The sequence below is a fragment of the Daphnia carinata genome, chromosome 6 (assembly GCF_022539665.2).
Source record: "Daphnia carinata strain CSIRO-1 chromosome 6, CSIRO_AGI_Dcar_HiC_V3, whole genome shotgun sequence".
Taxonomy (NCBI): Eukaryota; Metazoa; Arthropoda; class Branchiopoda; order Diplostraca; family Daphniidae; genus Daphnia; species Daphnia carinata.
The window spans coordinates 5,481,070-5,500,860 of NC_081336.1; the positions used below are offsets into that span (position 1 = coordinate 5,481,070).

General features: G+C 44.3%; 1 protein-coding gene and 1 pseudogene across 1 annotated transcript; both read right to left on the reverse strand.

Moving 5' to 3' along the window:
* Positions 1–2,903, reverse strand: part of LOC130703315 (DNA-directed RNA polymerase III subunit RPC2-like) — a 6,132-nt pseudogene extending 3,229 nt beyond the window's left edge.
* Positions 2,904–6,842: 3,939 nt separating this feature from the next.
* Positions 6,843–8,002, reverse strand: LOC130703300 (poly [ADP-ribose] polymerase tankyrase-2-like). Its single transcript, XM_057524789.1, has 2 exons — positions 7,693–8,002; positions 6,843–7,228 (listed from the first exon to the last, which is right to left on the reverse strand). The coding sequence occupies exons 1-2, from the start codon at positions 8,000–8,002 to the stop codon at positions 6,843–6,845; spliced, it is 696 nt and encodes a 231-aa protein (XP_057380772.1).
* Between the last annotated feature and the right edge of the window lie 11,789 nt (positions 8,003–19,791).

Sequence of the window (19,791 nt, forward strand, 5' to 3'; positions counted from 1 at the left end):
ACACTGAGCTCAATCGTGCGTGTCTTAACCATTGGTTTGTGTGGGTAAACCAGGTTGTAGAGGAGCGAATCAATTCGGTTTCGTTGGTTGCACGCGATGGTACCCATCGCCTGTTTACCTATAGCGCACTAGTAAGTATTTCGTGGACTTTGGTTGTGATGAGGATACGGAATTAATCCTCCACAGACGCCAGCAAAGTAAATGGCTCAATTTCAAGATGGGTCGTCTCTACGGTGATATCCGACTCGTACACAGCAATGTTGCTATCATTCTCTTCATTCACATCCAAGAATTCTATCAGCCCGTCATGAGTGAAGTCTTCAAATGTCCGAAAGCCACCTGCCAGTTCTTGCATATGTCTTTCTGTTATAGCTGGTTTTCCTTTTCGGGCGATTATATATGGCCTACGGTTAGAGAATTCAAACAATACAAAATTGGTAACTTCATAACCTAGACTGTTGTACCGGCATAGACGACCACCATCGCAGCTGATGTAAACGGCTCTTGTTAAAAAAAGTGGATAAATGGAAACAAAGGTGTTGATGTAGCCGTGGCGGCGAGCCAGTTTGAAACATCGGATCAAGCGTTCGTAATCGTTAACGAGTCCTAGAATATTTCCTAAAATACGAGTAGATAATGCAGTGAAAACAATCGTAATCTATGAGACACATATAAAAAGTAAAAGAACCGTTGAAGAAAACATTGTATATATTCGGGTCGCTGCATCTCTTCCCCACTGAATAGATTAATATCTTCAACTGCCATGTTCTGTGGAATCCGGATGATGGGTTCTTCCTCTGCCTCCGTAGTAACGTGAGTCATCAGCGCCAGATTTTTTACTAGCCCGCATCCCTAAATGATATCACCATAAAGGCCATATTAAATTGTTTTACGTTTCTGGAGAAAACAATCACATTTGTTTTAAAAGCTAATTAGCTTACTTCTCCTTCTGGTGTATCTGACGGACACATCATACCTATCAAAAGAATTTATTAAATTAGAAATTAAATAAAACCTATGACATTTGGTGACAAAGAAAAAGTATTGTTACCCCACTGAGAAGGTTGGAGAGAACGGGGACCAGATACTTTGCGTGTCTTTTCGAATTGAGAATTCACCCGAGTCATCATCCCAAGTCCAGAGATGTTAGACAAGCGGCAAAGCGTTTGTGTGACGGAAAGGCAAGAGCCTTTTCCATTCGGAAGCGTTTTATCGTCCAATTTCCCTAAGAAATACAATTAAGTTACGGATTTCGAAGAGCGAACCAAGAGAAAATTGAGTATTTCAGTAGCAATGGCATTTTCTAATCCCAAAGTTATATGATCGGCCTTTATATATTTAATTGCATCAAACTGGGCCGCCTTAACCTTGGGAATTTTCTTATCCGCGATTGCCTTTAATTCGACATTCACCCGCTTGAACAAATCTTCGAACAACAGGGAAAGTAGTGAACTCGCTAACTCCATGCGCTTGTGGCCATAATAATCAGGGTCGTCAACTGATGCTGGATCATTTTCGGCTTGAATGACCCGGCGAATCATCAGCTAGCTTTAAAGTTGAAATTTTCCACCTATGCAAATATGATAATTATGACATTGTACATCAATGAAAACGTAAAATCTTACCGGAACGTGAGCTAAAACGGCGGTGGCAAGCATCTCTCTAGCCTCTTCAACAGGCGTTTTCTTTGGACCCCCAAAAAACGCTTTTGACGCAGTTTGTTTCCAAAATGCCTGCAGTACACAATCCAAAAAGATTATTATGTGCATAGATATACAGAATTTTGAAGATGTATTGGATACTTCAGTGCTTGCTGTTGAGTAAAGATCGATGCGCGCACACATTCTTCTAAAGAGGGCGCAAATGCCGCCATGACACGATCATCAGTGCCAATCATTTAGGCTATTTCTTGATCAGCCAAAATCCCCATAGCTTTAAAAACTATGACGACAGGGACATCCTTGAAGTGTTTGAAAGAAAATAAGTCAGTCTACGCTTTCAGAATAACGCATCACAACATTACATCCTGAAAACTATTTTGCTTCAAATAGTATTTTCCTTTATTCATGATGACATTGGTGCGCGTTTTCGTTCCGTGCGTGCTGCTGGTTACTTGACATGACATGTTGCCTTTTCTATCATGCTCAACAATTATCTGATTTATCGACATTTGTTCTTGAACTATGATCACCTAAAATTGACCGCTATGAAAAGTTACGACTAAACAGCAATTTACCAAAAAATTTTTTACCTTTTCATTTCCCCGAACAATGAAATAACCACCACAATCATATGGACATTCATTTTTTTTTTTTGCCATTTCTGCAGGTGAAATACTAGCCAATGTGCAGTTTGAGCTCCTTAACATGATTGGCATTCTTCCAATAGAAATACCATTGCGTATAACTCTTTGCTGTCCCCTGGTGTACTCGATATCAACAGTAACTGGAGCTGAATAAGTCATGTCTCTTAACCTACACTCATGAGGAGTGGTGAGCCGAGACTATTGAATTCAAACAGCATATGGAATAAAGGCTGATACTTTAAAGGATTTTTTAAAAATTATTACATGCTGCATATCTTCTATGGAATCTGGTTTTCCCACATGAATGTCCAAGTACTTTAGGTAGAATATTTGACCAGCATGGCTCACTACCTTTTCATTTGCTTTAACAATTTTCTTGATGTCCACATTGATGAAGTAATTGTACGAATCAACAAGCTGTTTAACCAACCCTTTTGTTCTTGAGAAAAGCCGGAACCAACTTCCATTTTTCCTGTAAGTTTGACAAAATCATTAGCTTCGTCAGTCATTAACAGAATTTTAGAATTACCTCAACAGTCTTAATTGGTTCTAATAATTTTTCAAGATCTCCATAAATATCCCTGTGTGATTCTCCCATCTTCTTAGTTTCACAGTTCTGGCACTTAATCTAATTTTAAAATTTCCGGTGTCATCTAATTAAATTTTTTCACAACTTACATCGTCTCACAATCTTGTTCTTTCTCAAACTGTTCAGCGGAGCCTTTAAGCCAACGCTTCTATCATGTGGAAAAAATTGGAACCCAGGCGCAAACACGCGTGTATCAAGAATACTAATCAAATTGGAAATGCCAATAGGGTTAAGACCTCCTCGGACTACGGGCCTGAACACGTGAGCAGTTCCGATAAAGCTCGCTGCAGCAGCACTGAAATGCGGACGCATTTTGGATTGCAGTTGGCGCCTAAACGGTCAACCATCTACCGGACGTTTGACGCGAAAACACAAGTTCACTGCAAAGTTGAACTAAAGGTTGATGCCATAATTGACATGGGCGTGAGGTTAACATTGAAAAATTAAATTAAGTTTTATTATGTTTTGGTTTCAGATTTTGTATTTAGAATTCCGGAAGTGAAATTGGACGATTAATCCTTTTACTTTTTTAGATACTAGACAAATAAGCACAATACATGCCATACGAAGTACGAATGGACGAATATGAAAGATTCTTAGATCCAGACCCTACACATGACCTGTGCCGTTTAAACTAGGTAGGAGAGAAGACGTGTCCAAAAAACACGCTCAAAGTGCGCAAAATCCACCAAGTTACGGCCTTATCCCGCCCGACAGGCACGAGCGAAGTGCACCCATGCCCAGCCTCTGATCTCTTTGTAAAAAGCGCGCCGAGTGCCAAAAGAACAATGTATCATGGCAACTCACCCCCCCCGAAAAGGCATTGCAACACAATGGATAACTTACACCCGGTGATCGTCAGACTCATGGACGACAAACCCAACTTCAAGCAAATCGCTGAAAGAGATGCCGTCCACAAAGCTATACTAGCTATCATAGGTGAACCAAAGGACTCCAAAGTGATGGCAGGAGGCGACCTACTAGTCCACGCAACAGACGCGACGCAACAAGCCAAGCTGCTAAAAATAGTGAACATAACAGGTAGACCAGCCACGTGCATGCTGCCAAACCGATCCTCTGAGGCTAAAAATAGGTGTAATCTTCGGGGTCCCAGTTAGCGATAGCGATTAAGAAATTCTCGAAGCACTCGCAGGACAAGATGTCACCCACGTGAAGCGTTTACCGATACGCGACAAACCGGGCACTAAATCTGAGACAGTCCTTTTGACTTTCGCGTCGGTCGTACCAGATAGAGTAAGATGGCAATCGCTGAGCTACCAAGTGCAGGGATCAATACCAAGCCCTTACAGGTGCAGGAAATGCTGGAGGTTAGGTCACACGGCATCCAGATGTAATGCAAATGGGAACTATTGGAAAAAATGTTGAACGCAACACCTAGAAAATCTTGAATGCTTAACCAGGTGTATTAACTGCGGTAGCAACGAACATGAGGCCGACAACTACGCTGTATGCCCGACCTTTCTAGAGATGAAAAAGATTATTAAAATGGCGGTCTTAGAGGGCATATCGGTACAGGAGGCACGCATGCGATACACCAACAGCTACAAACCAACGGCCAGGCATATCACGAAACCAGGAACCCTACCCAGCCCAGATCCCGTGAGCCAACTGCAGACTTGCAAAATTCATGAACGCGATCAAGAGATGGCGATATTGAAGAGCCAAATACAGGCCCTGCAGGATCAAGTGAAGGCCATCACCGCTACAGCAATTCCAAACATCAAAGGGAAGATAAATAGCCTAGGGGAAGACCTGTAAAACACAAATAAAAAGATCAGCCATTTCAACAAGCGGTTCGATAACCTAGACAAAAGACAATTGGAAAACGCCATTCACCAAGAAAACAGATTCGACAGACTAGAACTTCTAATAAGCAACCTAATTGGGCATGGTATCCCCGGACCTCCGTCAGATACCACTACCGACCCACTCGGAGCATCACCGAAGCCTCTAATGCTACACCAAAACATCTCAGCGAGCCTCAGCCCCATGTTCAGCTCCACCAGTCAATGGTGCGACGAAATGGACACAATAGATAATGATAAATAGATCCACTATCACGCCCACGTCAAAAAATTTCAAGTGCATTCAATGGAACGTTAGAGGGCTAACTAAAGCCAAACTTGAAGAGTTCAGGAATTTTATATCTTTAGTTAAACCAAAAATCGTTATGTTAAGTGAAACCCATATCACACCCTCAAGAAGGACCGCCCTGATAAACAAGGTGGAGGAGTGTCGATACTAGTTCACAAACAATTAATCTCCTCGCCAATTAATATAAATTAACCAGCCACCGTGGAAGCCATCGGTGCCAGTGTCTTATCAGTTAACAACAAACCATTGGATTTCCTATCAGTGTATGTGCCAAAAGGTGACTGTGAAGTTCACGAAATTGAGTACCTCCTCTCCGGACCAAACAAGACAGTAATCGGAGGGAACTTCAACGCCCACCACAGCATGTGGGAGAGCGGCACGCAAACTAATAAAGCAGGCAGGTCAATCTACGTAGCCCTATTAAATAGCCAAGATATGTGCCCAATAACGCCCGTAGATCTCGGCACACGAATTGACCCCTCCACGGGAAAATCCTCCACTATCGACCTAACAATGACCTCTTCGGGATTGGTAGCAGCGGCCTCAATCGAAGTAGGCCCCTATCTAGGGAGCGACCACCTACCCCTAATCCTGACTCTCAACAAAACCCCAACACGCAGTACCGGCAGGCCACCCACATGGATAATCAATGAAAAGAAAAGGGGGAATGGAACAACAGGCTGGACAAGTATCTTACAGAGAAAAACTTCCCTAATATCGGTGATCCCGAGACAGCTGCAACAACGTTCACGAACGCCATTAACACAGCTAGTAAAGCATGCTTCAAGAAATCACAACCTCAACCCAGGAAATACGCAGCACAAAACTGCCCATGGTGGAACGAAGAGTGCAACAGAAAGGTAAAAAATGCACGAAAAGCCTTTAGAGAACGGTGTAAAACACCACTCTCGTCATTAAAGCGCACAGAATGGAGCAAAGCGGTAGCACTGAAGAAGAAATGCATCATCACGGCCAAGAAAAAAGCATGGGAGTCCTTTATCACCAACCTCGGAACCAACGATTAACCAAAGCTGTGGTCTTTCACGAACGGTATGATAGGCAAGGGATCCAATCCCTCCCCAGACGGCACAACTATCAAAGCCAATGAGGTAACCTATAACTCACCTAGGGAAAAAGCGGAACTATTCTTAGACATTTTCAGTCACGTCCACCCATCAAACATCCCAGCAAACAAACCTTTCGATTCAATAATTAATGGGAAAATATCATCCAGCCACCCTAGCATCCTTAATGACCCAATAACGATAGAAGAAATAGAAAAATGCCTCCCAAAATCCAAAAGCAAAGCAATGGGGATAGATCTCATACACAACTCTGTAAAGTTTCCAAATCCCGTGTATTTGCAGTGAGCTGCCGAAACAACTCCGAATTACAAGCTACAAAATATGCAGTATTTATACTACTACAGAACACAAATGCTGAAGGTAAAGTGGGAGGAGATACGTTCACTTTCACTTGTGAAACGCTTGAGGGATGTAAAAGGTGTGGCTCCTTTTGGTTAGCCTTTGGGCTTGTTACATTCCTTCCCCTCTTCGATAATAAGAATTGGTCCTCCAATTTGCATTTTCCGTCACCGACTACAGCTGTTGCTATGGTTGAATAATAAAACTTGTTCCTTCACCTAAAATTTAAGAAAAAGCGTTGAATGTGATTTTAAAAAGATTGTTGGCGTATTGTCTTTTTTCTTTTCTTCTTTTATTCTTGTTTTTCTTTCTGCCTGATATTTCTGCTATGTTGATTATGGCTTGTTCTTTTTCCTCGCGGCTGTATTTTTGGAGTTCTTTTCCTTTAATTTTATTCAGGGAACTAATGTTATGTTTTAGTTTCCCATTTTTGGAATATGGTTTGCGCTCTTGTGCTGCATGTTTCTGTTCCAGCCGCGTGTCCATGGGAGTCTTTTGTCCCTGCGTCTGCTCCGTGTAGCAGTAAAATCTCGATCATGTCGATTCGGTTGAATCCGCTTGCTACGTGTAAGGCGGTTTCGCCTGAATCGTCTTGTTGGTTGATATTGATTATTCTCTTTGCGCAAATTTGGGTGGCCAGGTCTTCTAGGCCATACATGGCTAAATAATGCAGAACGGTTCTGCCGTCAGGTGTTGCAATGTTGATGTTAGTTGGTGTCCATATTAACGATGCACATTCTTGGTTTTTGTGTGAGATTGCCAACATTAAGGGAGTTTCTCCGTTGTAGTTGCGAGCTGTAAATTCGCAGTTGTTATGTTTTAGGATCCTCAGTAACAGTAGATCATTTTCGGCCGCTGCGATATGACCAATTGTTTTGCCGTGATGGAGTATCTCTGGGTCTGCTCCGAAGGATAGTAGAAGATCGGTGATTTCGTACCTACATCTTCGTACGCTGGTTTGAGTCATGTCTGTTCCTCTTCGAATCTTTCATTGAGGAATGTGGCCATCTTCTGTCTTGGCCAACCCTGTTGAGTTTTGAATTCGTTTTGGATGCACCTTCTTACTACCTGCATTGGAGCTCCCATCATTGTTAATGAAAGTTTTCCGTTTTCTAAGTCTATCATGGCTTGTCTTCGTAGTTGGATTTTTTCTGCTCGCTCCGCTGATATGGATGCCATTGTTTTCATCCGACAGTTTTTGCATGATTCCGTTTCCCTGTGTTGGTCGTCCGGCTTGTTCCTTTTTTGGGGAGGCTCACATTGAAGGTAGGTGTCACTGTCATACCCCAATATAAAATCAACACTGTGTTCAATTTCCATGTCGGGTTCCATTCCACAATACGCCGTTAATCCCTCGTTTTCATCATCACTTGATTCACTGCTGTTATTCACTTCCTCTTTATTTCCGTAAAAGTCGTTCTTTTCCGCTTCTATTCCATTCCATCCCATGTATTGTACTAATTGCTTGTTTACATCCGTACTTTTCGGACTTTCTTTTGCTCTGCAGTCCGGTTGGCTATCCTCACTTTTGGTGTCCTCGATGGTGATCAGTTCGTGTACTTTTTCCATTTTCCTGGGGAAGATGGTACCTTTACAGTCGTAAATTTTTGTGATGAAATTGTTTTCCATTTTGAGATGAGTTAATGTGATGCACACTCTGAATTGTAAAACTTTGTTGGATTTATGCCATTGAAACACTGGGAAGAGTTTCGCAGTTTTGCAAACCTTTCAAAGTTTATCGAATTGCTTTTTTCTTTTCCTTTAAGTTCTTGTTTCTATGTTCTTAATTTAATAACAAGTTTTCGTGCATTTAATTATGTTCTATTTTCTGTTTTATCTCCTTTTTGGGTGAGTATGTTTCTACGTCTTGTGTTGCGTTGACTTTTGGATTTATCGTAGTGCGAGTCGACGAAAATCCTGTTTGTATTTGAACTTTCTTTATTCCTTTTTTAGTCATTGTCGTTTCTTATAGAGATTTTATTGCACTTCTTGAGTTAGTTTTCTTCGTTCTTTCGAAGAGATTACTGCTTGTTTCTGTTGCTCTTGTTTTGAGTTTTATTTTATTTAATTTTTTTTTCGATGGAGCTATTCGAATATAGATATGTTTTTCAGTATTGCTCTCTGGTTGATATAGCACTGTGGTGTGTTGATTATTCCTTTTTTCTTCTCCCGAAAGCCTTTTCCGTAGGTTCCGTTCGGAAGATCGGAGCTTTTTCCTCAGCATTTTTCGAATGGCCTTTGATATGCCGGATGCTCCACCACGTGATTTCGGGTACAGGCGCCCTTGGATTAATGATTATTATTATCAGTAAGTTTTTTTTTTTTTTTTTTTAATTTGTTTGTTCGTTGTAGTAATAATCTGATTTCTTTCAGCAACCATCTTGGGTACGCACGTTACCGCGATGTCTATCCTTTGAGGTTCGCCCGGTTTCTTTGGAGTCTGGAGTCTGGGGATGATATTTATCACACTACTTCAACGTCTTCTCGGTTGATGCGGGAGCATCTCCAAGAAGAACATGAAGATCGGTTGGCGATAACACATGTTGCGCAGATCTACAATTATCTTCTCTATGGCGATCCTCTTCCCGAACGTGATTCCGCGGACGGATGATTTTATTTTCCTTTGTTTGTGTTATTATTTGTTTTTTGTTTGTTATTTTGTAGTTAAGGTGTTAGGGGCAAATACAAAATTGTTATTCGAGTTTGTGTGTTTGTTTGTTTTTACTATAAAGTTTCGAAGTATTGGATAGTGGTAAGTGATGAAAATTTTTTTTTTTTTTTTTAGATTTAAAATGATAATTGTTGCTGACTCCGTGCCGAGTAGCAACAGAGAGAGGATGATGATGAGTGATAATGGATGAAAATGGAGATGAGAGATGATAACAAACAAACACTTTATTTTTTTTGGATAAACCCTCGATTTGAGTAAGACGAGAACAAAAAAGAAAACTGAGACACAACGAGGTGAAAAATGAGGCTAGGCAGAGACACGAGTCTGGATTGAAAAAAAGGTGAGACGAAAAAGGAGACAACTTATCTGGGTGGTTACTTTACTGATACTATCCCTTTCACTAGAAAGGGGTAAAACGAAAACTAAAAAAGCACAATGAACGCTTAGGCCCGTGCCCCCTACAGCCCTGCCCGTGAGGGCGGCACCGTAGGTGACAGCGGGACCCACCGTGATAACAGGTGCATAAACAAGAACAAATTACCGGCGACACTTCTGACGTCACACAAAAACAAAAAAGGAAACCAAAGAATCCGAATTCTTCCATTTGCAGCTGGAGATGGCCCCTCCTAATGCGTTGGCAAATTAGAGTATGCTTTTCTTGGTGCACACAGGATCTGGTGATGGTCGTGTGTGTCACATAACGTACAACGTCGGGGATAGGGGCAGTCTGCGGTCTTTGTGTGCCCGGCGACGGTGGTCGGGACGAAGCAGCCAAAACACCGTCGCTGGGCAAACAGGAGCTCCAGTTTGTCCTTGTTTGTGAGGAGCATGAACTCCTCACACTCCGTGGTCTTCTTCCTGCAAGGGGTTGGTCCCAACACGTGGGACTTCAAAAAACACAGGATGATAGGGGTGTGAAGAGGGACCACAAACGTAGGACGTGTTGGGGTGGCGACCGGCGTGGCTGGTGGAACGTCAATCTCCCGAACTTTGCGTACGAGAGACCCGATGAGTTTACTCATCGAGTTCTCTCGCTCAGTTCGGAAGTGGACGCGCACATTGTCCAGATCTTCGGAGTACTTGGCGATCTCTTTGTCGATCTCGAGGATGGCCAGCTGGCAAGAGTACACCTTATCCACTAATTCCTTTTTTTGCACGCACTAAGTTGTCCACTGTGTCCTTGGGGTTAACCACACACTCCTCCTCCCTTTCCCGACTTTCTTTAACTAGTTTCTTTACCGATGCGGGCGATGGAGGTGGATAATCGGCCATGTTGAACGTTAAACGTGGAAGTCACAAGCGCACACTCACTATAAGAAGTTGGGTCGAATGAATGCTGTCTGCTAGCCTAATAGGTTGAACAGTTTCCATTTTTTTGTGTTACTAAACAGCAACCGTCCTGACTTTGCCCTTTGCCCTATATTTGAACTTGAATATAGGTGGCGTTGAGTTTCGTGACTTGTTCACCAGAGTTTAAGTTGCGATTTCCTATGTTGTTTACATTTGTGTGTTGTCATGGTGATTTTACTTGTTACATCTACATTTTGTTTTTACAAGGAGAGCTAGTAATTGTAGCTCCATTACAATCAGTATTTACACTTTACAATACTGAAATTGAATTTTACGCTGTTGAAGGTTCCATTTTTTCTTCTTTTGCGTAAATTTGTTGTTCTTTGGCTGGTACCATGATACATAATTTGGCCACCGGCCGAATACATGGTTTCGGATGATTGGTAAGTTTTACTTTTACCACTCGAACAACATTATCCGTTGCACTGGGGATAACTTCCAACACTTTACCCATCGGCCATTGCCCACGCAAAGTATTTGGTTCGATTACAAGCACTAGATCCCCCACGGTGACGTTAGGCCTATTTTCTTGCCATTTTCTCCTTTCGGTTAGGTGTGGAACGTATTCACGTAGCCATCTATTCCAGAAATGTTGGAGTATAGCTTGGCTTTGCAGGTACTATTTGTTGGTTACGTTCATGTCTTCCACGTCGGCCAATTGCAGGGGCACGTATGGACGAGCTCCACCGTGTAGGAAGTGATTGGGCGTTAATGGATCCGGGTCCTCTGGATCCATACTCAGATGAGTTAACGGCCGGGCGTTTAACAAGGCTGCCACTTCAGCGATCACGGTTCGTAGCACTTGGTCCGTAACTAGGCAATTGCCAATGCTGGTTTTCATTGCCCGTTTGCAAGACTGTACGATTCTTTCCCAAACGCCACCAAAGTGAGGTCCATGAGGAGGAGGAAAGTGCCACTCAATTTGTTGCCAAGCCAAGCCATTAACGTCTGGAGCTCTTCGTGTTTACTGATGAGTTCTTCTAATGCTTGCCGTAACTCCTGCTCGGCGGCAACAAAGTTAGTTCCATTGTCACTGTAAACGACCTTCGGTTTTCCACGTAGGCTAACAAAACGGGAGAAGCAAAATAAGAACTCCTCCATACTGAGCCCGTTGACCACTTCTAGGTGAACTGCTCGTGTGGTGAAGCAAGTGAATAGGCTGACCCAACGTTTTTCATGCCTTCGTCCTCTTCCACCAATTCTAACCGTTAAAGGACCAAAGTAGTCGATCCCTGTGTACGTGAACGGAGGCAGATGGGGTGTTAAACGATGTATTGGTTGTGAAGCCATCAACGGAGGGTTAGGTTTCGCCGACGTCCGCTTGCAAGGCCAGCAGTTGTTGATGACCGATTTTACCACTTTGCGTCCGGAAAGTATCCAAAATCTTGAACGTACGTCTGTCAGCAATCTTTCGGTCTTGACGTGCATGTGTCTAACGTGGTGATCCCAGATTATCCTTTTCGTTACAAGTTGAGATGCTGGTAGAAGTATGGGGTGCTTGGCTGCATAGTCGATCGGCGCTTGAAGTATCCGTCCGCCAATTCGCATCTGTCCAGCTTCATCCAAGAAGGGCTGGAAGGTGCGAAGTTTTGATCTGAGTGGTAATTCCATATTCTTGCGAAGGGCGTAGACTTCTTCAGCAAAGGCCAATTCTTGCGCTCGTACGATGCATTTTGTCAGCGATGTTACCATTTCTTCTACTGTCAGCTCTCCGACAATGGGTTTTTCATCACGAAGTTTTGCTCTGGCGTTGTTGGTAAATCTTCTACTCCAGGCTAGCACCCGTTGAATCTTCACCAGGCTGGAAAAACGTGCTACGCATCGGTCGATGACGTGATTCTCGTCTTCCGTTTTAACCACTGAGACGCGGATAACGTTTACATCCCGTTCTTCTGGCTCCGTAATATCTTCCTATGTGTACCACTTTGAGGGGTCTAGGTTCAGGAACGGAGGTCCCCGGTGGAAATGGGCCAATTCGTCGACGTCCTTTTGGTCGATACCCCTACTACAAAGGTCTGCCGGATTTGAATCTCCAGCAACATGACGCCATTGTCGACGAGACGTGTTTCGGAGTATCTTTCCGATGCGGTTGTTGACGAAGACTTCAAATCGGCACGTCTTCGAGTGGATCCACCGCAGCACTGTTTGCGAGTCTGTGTGGAAGGTTACTTGCCTCAAATCAATTTCTAGTTCACGACAAATCGTGAGAGCAATGTTGAGGCCTTCTACTGCCGCCTGTAACTCCAAACGGGGAATCGTGAGACCTTTTACCGGTGTGACGTGCGTTTTCGACATGACGAATGACACGTTGACGGAATGGTCTTCAAATACAGTGCGGAAGTAGGCTACTGCTCCGAATCCTTTGGAGCTTGCATCCGTGAAGACGTGGAGGCACTGTTGAGTTCATCGTCCTCGTTTGAGGACGAAAGGACGAAAAGGACGAAAGGACGAAGTACGGAAGCATCTCGGTACTGAGAGCGACTCCAAATTTTCCAGATGACCGTACCAGCAATAGAAACGTTGACTCAATGTTTCCGGTACCACGTCATTCCAACCGATCCGTTCTTCGTTGGTCCAGATGTCTTGGAGTAAAGACTTCATCACGAAGATAACTGGTGCAACCAGCCCTAACGGGTCGTAGACGCTTGAGATGATGCTTAGGAAGGCCCGCTTCGTGAGTGTCACGTTGTTTAGCGGCTTCCGAATCTTGAAAGTCAGCATATCTCGTTCGCTGTCCCACATTACTCCCAGCGTTCTTTCGACGGGAAGTTTCTCCAAGTCCAGATCTAGAGTTGGTGACGCTAGGCCAAACTCTCATAACGCAGCTATCACCGTTCTCGATGACGACGTCCATTTAGTCAAATTGAAACCGCCTTACTGGAGAAGGGACCTCATTTGGCGGGACCGTTTGATGACTTCGTCTTCGGAGTCGAATGAGTCGAGATAATTGTCTACGTAGAAATTATGTCGAACGCTATCGGCTACGTCTGGAAACTGGCTGCGGTAGTCGTCGGCTGTCCTGTTGAGGGCGAAGATGCAGCTCGTCGGGGATGAGATAGCTCCAGATACGTGAACCGTCATCTGGTACGTTAACGGAGCTGAATTACTGCCAGGCGTCCGGTAGAGAAATCGGAAGGCTGCCTGGTCTGCTTCCGGGACTTTCACTTGGTGAAACATTTTCTCAATGTCCGCTCCGACTGGTACGAGGTTACGGCGGAAACGGATGAGCGCACCAAGCAGGTTTTGATTTATCGATGTGCCACCAAACTCAGCAGCTCCATCGAATACGACACGAACTTTGGTCGATGAGCTGGAAGGGCTCACGACCCCGTGGTGTGGCAGGTACCACGTCCTTGTTGTCTCCGTCTGGGCTTCTTGGGTCGTTAGGAGCCGGGCGTGTTTTAACCCGATGTACTCCTTGACTACTGCATCGTACTTATGAGCAAACTCTTCGTCCCGATGAAAACGTCGTTCGAGAGCGTAGAGCCTCTTCAATGCAGCTGCCCGATTGTTTGGGAGACTTACTTCGTCGGTTTTCTACATTAAACCGACTTGGTACTGGTTACCGATACGTTTTACGGACGATTCTAGAATTCGTTTTCCGCGTAGATCATCCTCAGATAGAACGGGTGGTTCTATTTCTACTTCACTGGCCTCAAGTTGCCAGAATTTCTTCACCAGCTCGTTTAGGTCTTCGGAACGTTCCTCGATGGCCAGATGAGCGATGAACGGGCGTCCGTCTTGTGGTGGACCTGTTTGTCAACCCAGACACCAACCAAACGGCGTCTTGAAGGCGATGGGCCCAGTCGTTCCAGCCGGCGGCTTGATGGAAGCTACATGATCGTGGGCCTATGCGACGTCGATTCCTATCAGCACGGTCACGTCCTCTTGTTGCACATGGCTCCGTCATACGAGACGACGTTGATGCGTTTTGATGGCCCAACGAGTCCCAACTTTCTTACTAAATCGCTCCGAATCAGCGTGGTGTCGCTTCCGGTATCAAGGAAACCGAAAGTGTCGACCCACGTTTTGCCAACTCCAACACGAACAGGTACGATCTTGAAACGTACACGTCGTTTTACTGTTTCCAGATGGGTCAAGGTCCCAAGGAAAGCTGTCGAAGGTGTCGCTGATGGAGCAGTTGGATCCGCTAGCCTCCTCAATGGGATGAATTCGGATCCGTGAAGCAAGGTGTGGTGTCGGTTTCCAGTACAATCAGCGACAGTACAGCTGACGTCCCTGGGACATTCCTTGCGTTCGTGTTTTCCCGTAAGACATAACAAACATCTTCCGGACTTGAATACCTTCTCAGCCCTTTTCGTGGGCGTGAGAGACATGAAGACGTTACAAGTTGAGAGGTGGTGGCTCCTGTCATTACATACAAAGCATTTCCATCTTTCCGTCTTCTCGGCTGGCATCTTCCCCGATGTTGGTCGGCTCCTTGGAGGAATGGTTGCTGAAGATGTTGGCGCCGCTACTTTCGAACCTTCCATCGTCGCTACGTGTCCAATGGTCGACGTGTGTGGGAAGCTGGGTCTCTTGACGGGCTTCCTTTCGTCGAACTTTACACCTTTGGACGTCGACGTGGGTAGGGACTCGAATACATTTTTTCCATGTTGCTTGCTCATGGATTTTTACGTCACCCAGTCGTCTAAGTCTAGAACATTTAGTTCTACTCCTGTCTTTTTGCGTTTCTCGTTCCACTTATCCTTGAGGTAGGGCGTAACTTTTGCTTCAAGGGCCATCAACGTTGTACGGCTGTGCAGCTCATGGGCATACTTCGACTTGGAGAGCGTAGGTACTGCACCATGAAGACGGTTTGTGAAAGTCTTGAGGCTGGCAGCATCTAAGCTCTTCAATGGCGGTACCTGTAGAAGGTCGTCGAGGTACGTCTGATCCATAATTTCCGTGCGACCGTACACCGCGTCCAAACGTTCCCACACCACGGAATACATCGTTCCATCGGTGAGACATTCGCCGATTTCGTTTCGTACCTCTTCGGCTAGCAGCTCCTCCAACATGAAAAGAAGTTACGGAGAATCTTCGTACTCTTCATACAAGGCCTGGAATTTACCTTAAATCGCGCGCAGTTCTTCGGGTTGCCGTCAAATGGCTGGATCTTAAAGTTGGGAGGTTGTAGTCGGCTGCAACAGCTGCTGTGAGGACGATTTCCTTGACTGTGGGGGTGAGAACGTTCGGAGTGTTCATCTTCGTCGTGATCCGTAGGGTTGCAACGGGACGTCATCGTGGCAATCGCACCTCGCCGCGGGTCTCGTGGAGATGCATCGGCGGCGACCAATCTTCTGCGATGACGGACAGCATCCTCCATCGTACGTATGGGTGAATGGGCTGGAACATCTTGACTTGCTTGTAAGACTGGTGATCGCTCAGGTTGTTGATCTTGAATCGTTCGAGGTTGAACTTTCATCTCGTCTACTTCCGTTCGAAGGTCTTCGATTTTAGCTGACAATTCCACCTTAACCGCGTCAATTTTCTGATCCAAACCGTCCAACGTGTGGTGTGCTTCCCGTACTAACGTGTTGTTGGCCGCGATATCTTTGGACGTGATCCTTGAACTGTCAATGAGCTTACTAAGTTGTTCGCTCATACTCCTTAACGCCTTGTTGAGGGTTTCTGTGATGGAAGTTGTATTTGCTTCCATCTGGGCCCTTGCCGTTTCCAACTTCAATTCTAGCTTTAGCATCTGTTCTTCTTTCTCCAACTCCCCTTGGGTTGATTGTTGGAGAAGGCTGGCTGGTTTAGTGTTGGTACGCCTTTTTTCAGATAGCGTGGTACTACAGGTGATGTCCGAAGCTGATGTCCCAATCGAGCTGACGGACTGACATTAGGAAGTGGCGTAGCGACTTGCGAATTTGACGACTTCGACGTGATCGGTTTCGAAGTCTACTTCCCACTTGTCACATGCTTGACGTTGCTGCTCAGTGAGGTCGGATATACTTTCTGTATATTGGTGGTGAATTGATTTGACTTCGTCGTAAATACGAATCAATTCGTCACGCCATGCTGCTACTTGCAATTTCTTCAATCTGATGGCTCCCATCTTGTGGTCTTCCACAGCCTTTCTGAGTTGCGTTGTTAACTTCGTGTGGGCCGCCTTTCTCTTCCCACGTTTCTTCTTGAGATCGTTTTCGGGAAGTAATGGCCGTTCACTCTACTGCCGTTCAGGTTTCGATGCGTCTACCATTGGGTTCGAACCGTGTTCCCAAATGTGGCCAATTTCCATATTTTCGGCTTTGGGTGCGGCTTCACTCATGACGTAGAAACGTTATTTCCGGCTGATAGAGTCACACGTTAGCGGATGTCGATGATTCACGTAGATACACCGATCTTCTTGTCAGATGGCAAACGCGTGGTGGACAGGTGGGTGCCTTCAGGCTGGCGTAGACGTCTGCCAAAGGTTTACAGGGAGAATACCCGACAATTTTGCAATCAAGCGAGGGTTTTTACTGACGAGGACTGGAAATGCACGTGTTCGGCAAATCCCGGGTTTCGGCACCATTTGTTGCTGACTCCGTGCCGAGTAGCAACAGAGAGAGGATGATGATGAGTGATGATGGATGAAAATGGAGATGAGAGATGATAAAAAACAAATGCTTTATTTTTTTTGGATAAACCCTCGATTTGAGTAAGACGGGAACAAAAAAGAAAACTGAGACACAACGAGGTGAAAAATGAGGCTAGGCAGAGAAACGATTCTGGATTGAAAAAAAAGGTGTTACGACAACTTATCTGGGTGGTTACTTTACTGATACTACCCCTTTCACTAGAAAGGGGTAAAACGAAAACTGAAAAAAGCACAATGAACGTTTAGGCCCGTGCCCCCTACAGCCCTGCCCGTGAGGGCAGCACCGTAGGTGACAACAATCAACTTAATTGTTAAAGTTTTTAAATTCTGGTAAGTGCCATATTTACTTGGAAGGTGCTACTTTATTATGGAATTGCTTAACTAGTTAGCGGATGATTGTTAATGGACTTTCACGTTCCATAACCTTGGGGATTTTATTTTTTGGCTGAATTACTGCTGTCTGTTTCTGGCATGCACCGACATAGGTCTTCCCAGATCATGCCATACCCGACGACATAAGTGCACGTGGTGTGTTTCCTGTACACCGTTTGGGTGGGTCAGTTTCTTCGATAGATGGGCAGATTAATGAATTTGGTGCGCTTGGCCGTGGAGAGCGCATTTGCCCTTGTCTTTCTGTTGTCAGTTGTGCTGGGGTGGACGTTCTTATGAACGGTTGTTCGATTGCTATGTCTGAATGGTAATTTGTTTCTCGTGCTGGTAGCATTGATGCGAGTTCGTGTTCTTCCTCTTTGCCATCGTCGTAATTTCTTGTAAGCTGCTGGTTTCTGCGGATATGATTTTTAGTCTTTGAGATAGGGTTGCAAATGATGAAGATCCGTAAGCATACGAGAAATATCACGAATCCAATTGCTGAAAGACCTATTATTTTCAATTTGTCGAACCATGAGAACATATGATCTATCTGATTATCTTGTTGTTCTGACATCACAATATCTCCAACAGAATTGGAATTTCCCTCTTGCATTCTGCTACTAGGTCATTCAGGATATTTAATTGTTCCATCTCCATTGTCTCGTGTGCTGGATGACTTTACAGCGAGAAGTCGAAATTATTAAGGTGGAGTTCTTCAAATTCTGTAATGAGGTCTAGATTAGGCATGTGAATGGTAGGTTTCTGGCGTATCCAATCTCCTGTTGTAGAATTGTGTTCCCAGGTATGTGGATTTCGATTTAAATTTACAAACGGTGTTTTCCAAAAACAATCGGAATATGGGTGAATTGATCATCCATCTGTTCCGATCGTACAATTCTTTCCTTCGTAAGTAAAGAACGGTTGGAATCCGCATTTTGTTTCATTTGCTGATATAACAATTCTTTTGGCTTCGCATTGTTGAAGTGTCATTGCTTGACCAAAGCCTTGTAATCTCGTACAGATAGGTAAACCTATTGCTGCTGCTGCCAAATTTCCGTTGGCTTGAGCTAAGATAACGGCCTGTGTTCTTTTGATTGCCGATAGTTGACAATAAACATCTCGAATTTCTTTTGCGAGTTTTTTCTCGTGTTCTGTTTCAACGCTGATTTTATATTGGTCGTGCATCTTACTTATTTCGTATTTAATCTTGTAGTTGAATTTTTCGATGTTTTTAGGTAGACCGCTTTCCACATTATCATTAATTAATGACTCTTCAGTTTTCTGATCCATTAACAGGGACTCTGCTGACGGTAAAGTTGGAAAGTTCTCCTCGATAGCCCGAATTTGACTTTCTTCTGTTGTTGGCGTGGTTTCTGTTGTAGTTAATGGGGTCATTCTGACTGTGTGTGTTGACGATTGTGGGGTCATTGGACTCTCTTTTACTGTTGTCGTACTTTGCGTAGTTCTGCTTGGTTGGTGCGTTGTTGTTGTTGCTGTTGTGGAGCTTGTCGTAGTAGCCGTTGTTGTTGACGTAGGTTTCGTGGTTGTAGTGGTTGTTGAAGTTGAAGCTATTTTAATAGTTGTCGTAGGCCTAGTAGTAGTGGTAGGCTTAGTGCTTGTTGGCGTGATTATTGGTTTTGTAGTTGTGGATGGTTTTGTTGATGTTGTTGTTATACTTGGTTTCGCTGTTATTTTATGTGTCATTGTCGGTTTGTTGGCTGCTGTGCTTGTAGCTGAATTTAATTGCTGTCGTGGTTTTTACCGTTGTTTTTGTAGTTGTTCCCAAGGTTGTTTTTATTGTGGGCTTTGTAGTCGTCGTAGTGCTTGTCGTTGTTGTGGATTTTTCTGTTGTGGGCGTGGCAAGGGGAGTGGCCAAAAATTTTTTATTTTCTGATTGGTTGTTGATCTCTCTTTGCATTAGTGGCGGTGTATATGGGAGTGCTTTCTCGTCCAATGGCAGTTGAGTATGTAGCGCTATAATGGCTGCCGCTGAAAGTGTCCTTATTTGATGTGGGTTGCGATATTCAAAGCTAAAGTGTTGTTTTTTACTGGAGCTGTAACAATGCCCCAGGCTCACACGTCCTACTCTTTGTGTTAGACACTTCCTATCTGATGAAAGTGAGTGTAATCCAGTTCTATCTGTTGCCATGAGTTGTCCTGTGTGTTCGTATGTGCCCCAGATTGAGCTTGTGTTGGAGCATTCCTGGAGGACGAGCATTGTTGTGTTGGCTTTTACACAGTTGTTCGTGTTGAACGGTCTGATGGTGAAATCAGAGGTATATTCGAAAGCTTGTCCTCGTTCTGTTGTTCTGCTGCAGTTAGCAACTGTATTTTGTGATCGCACCAATGGGTCATTACTAGTTACCAGTGTTCGTAGTT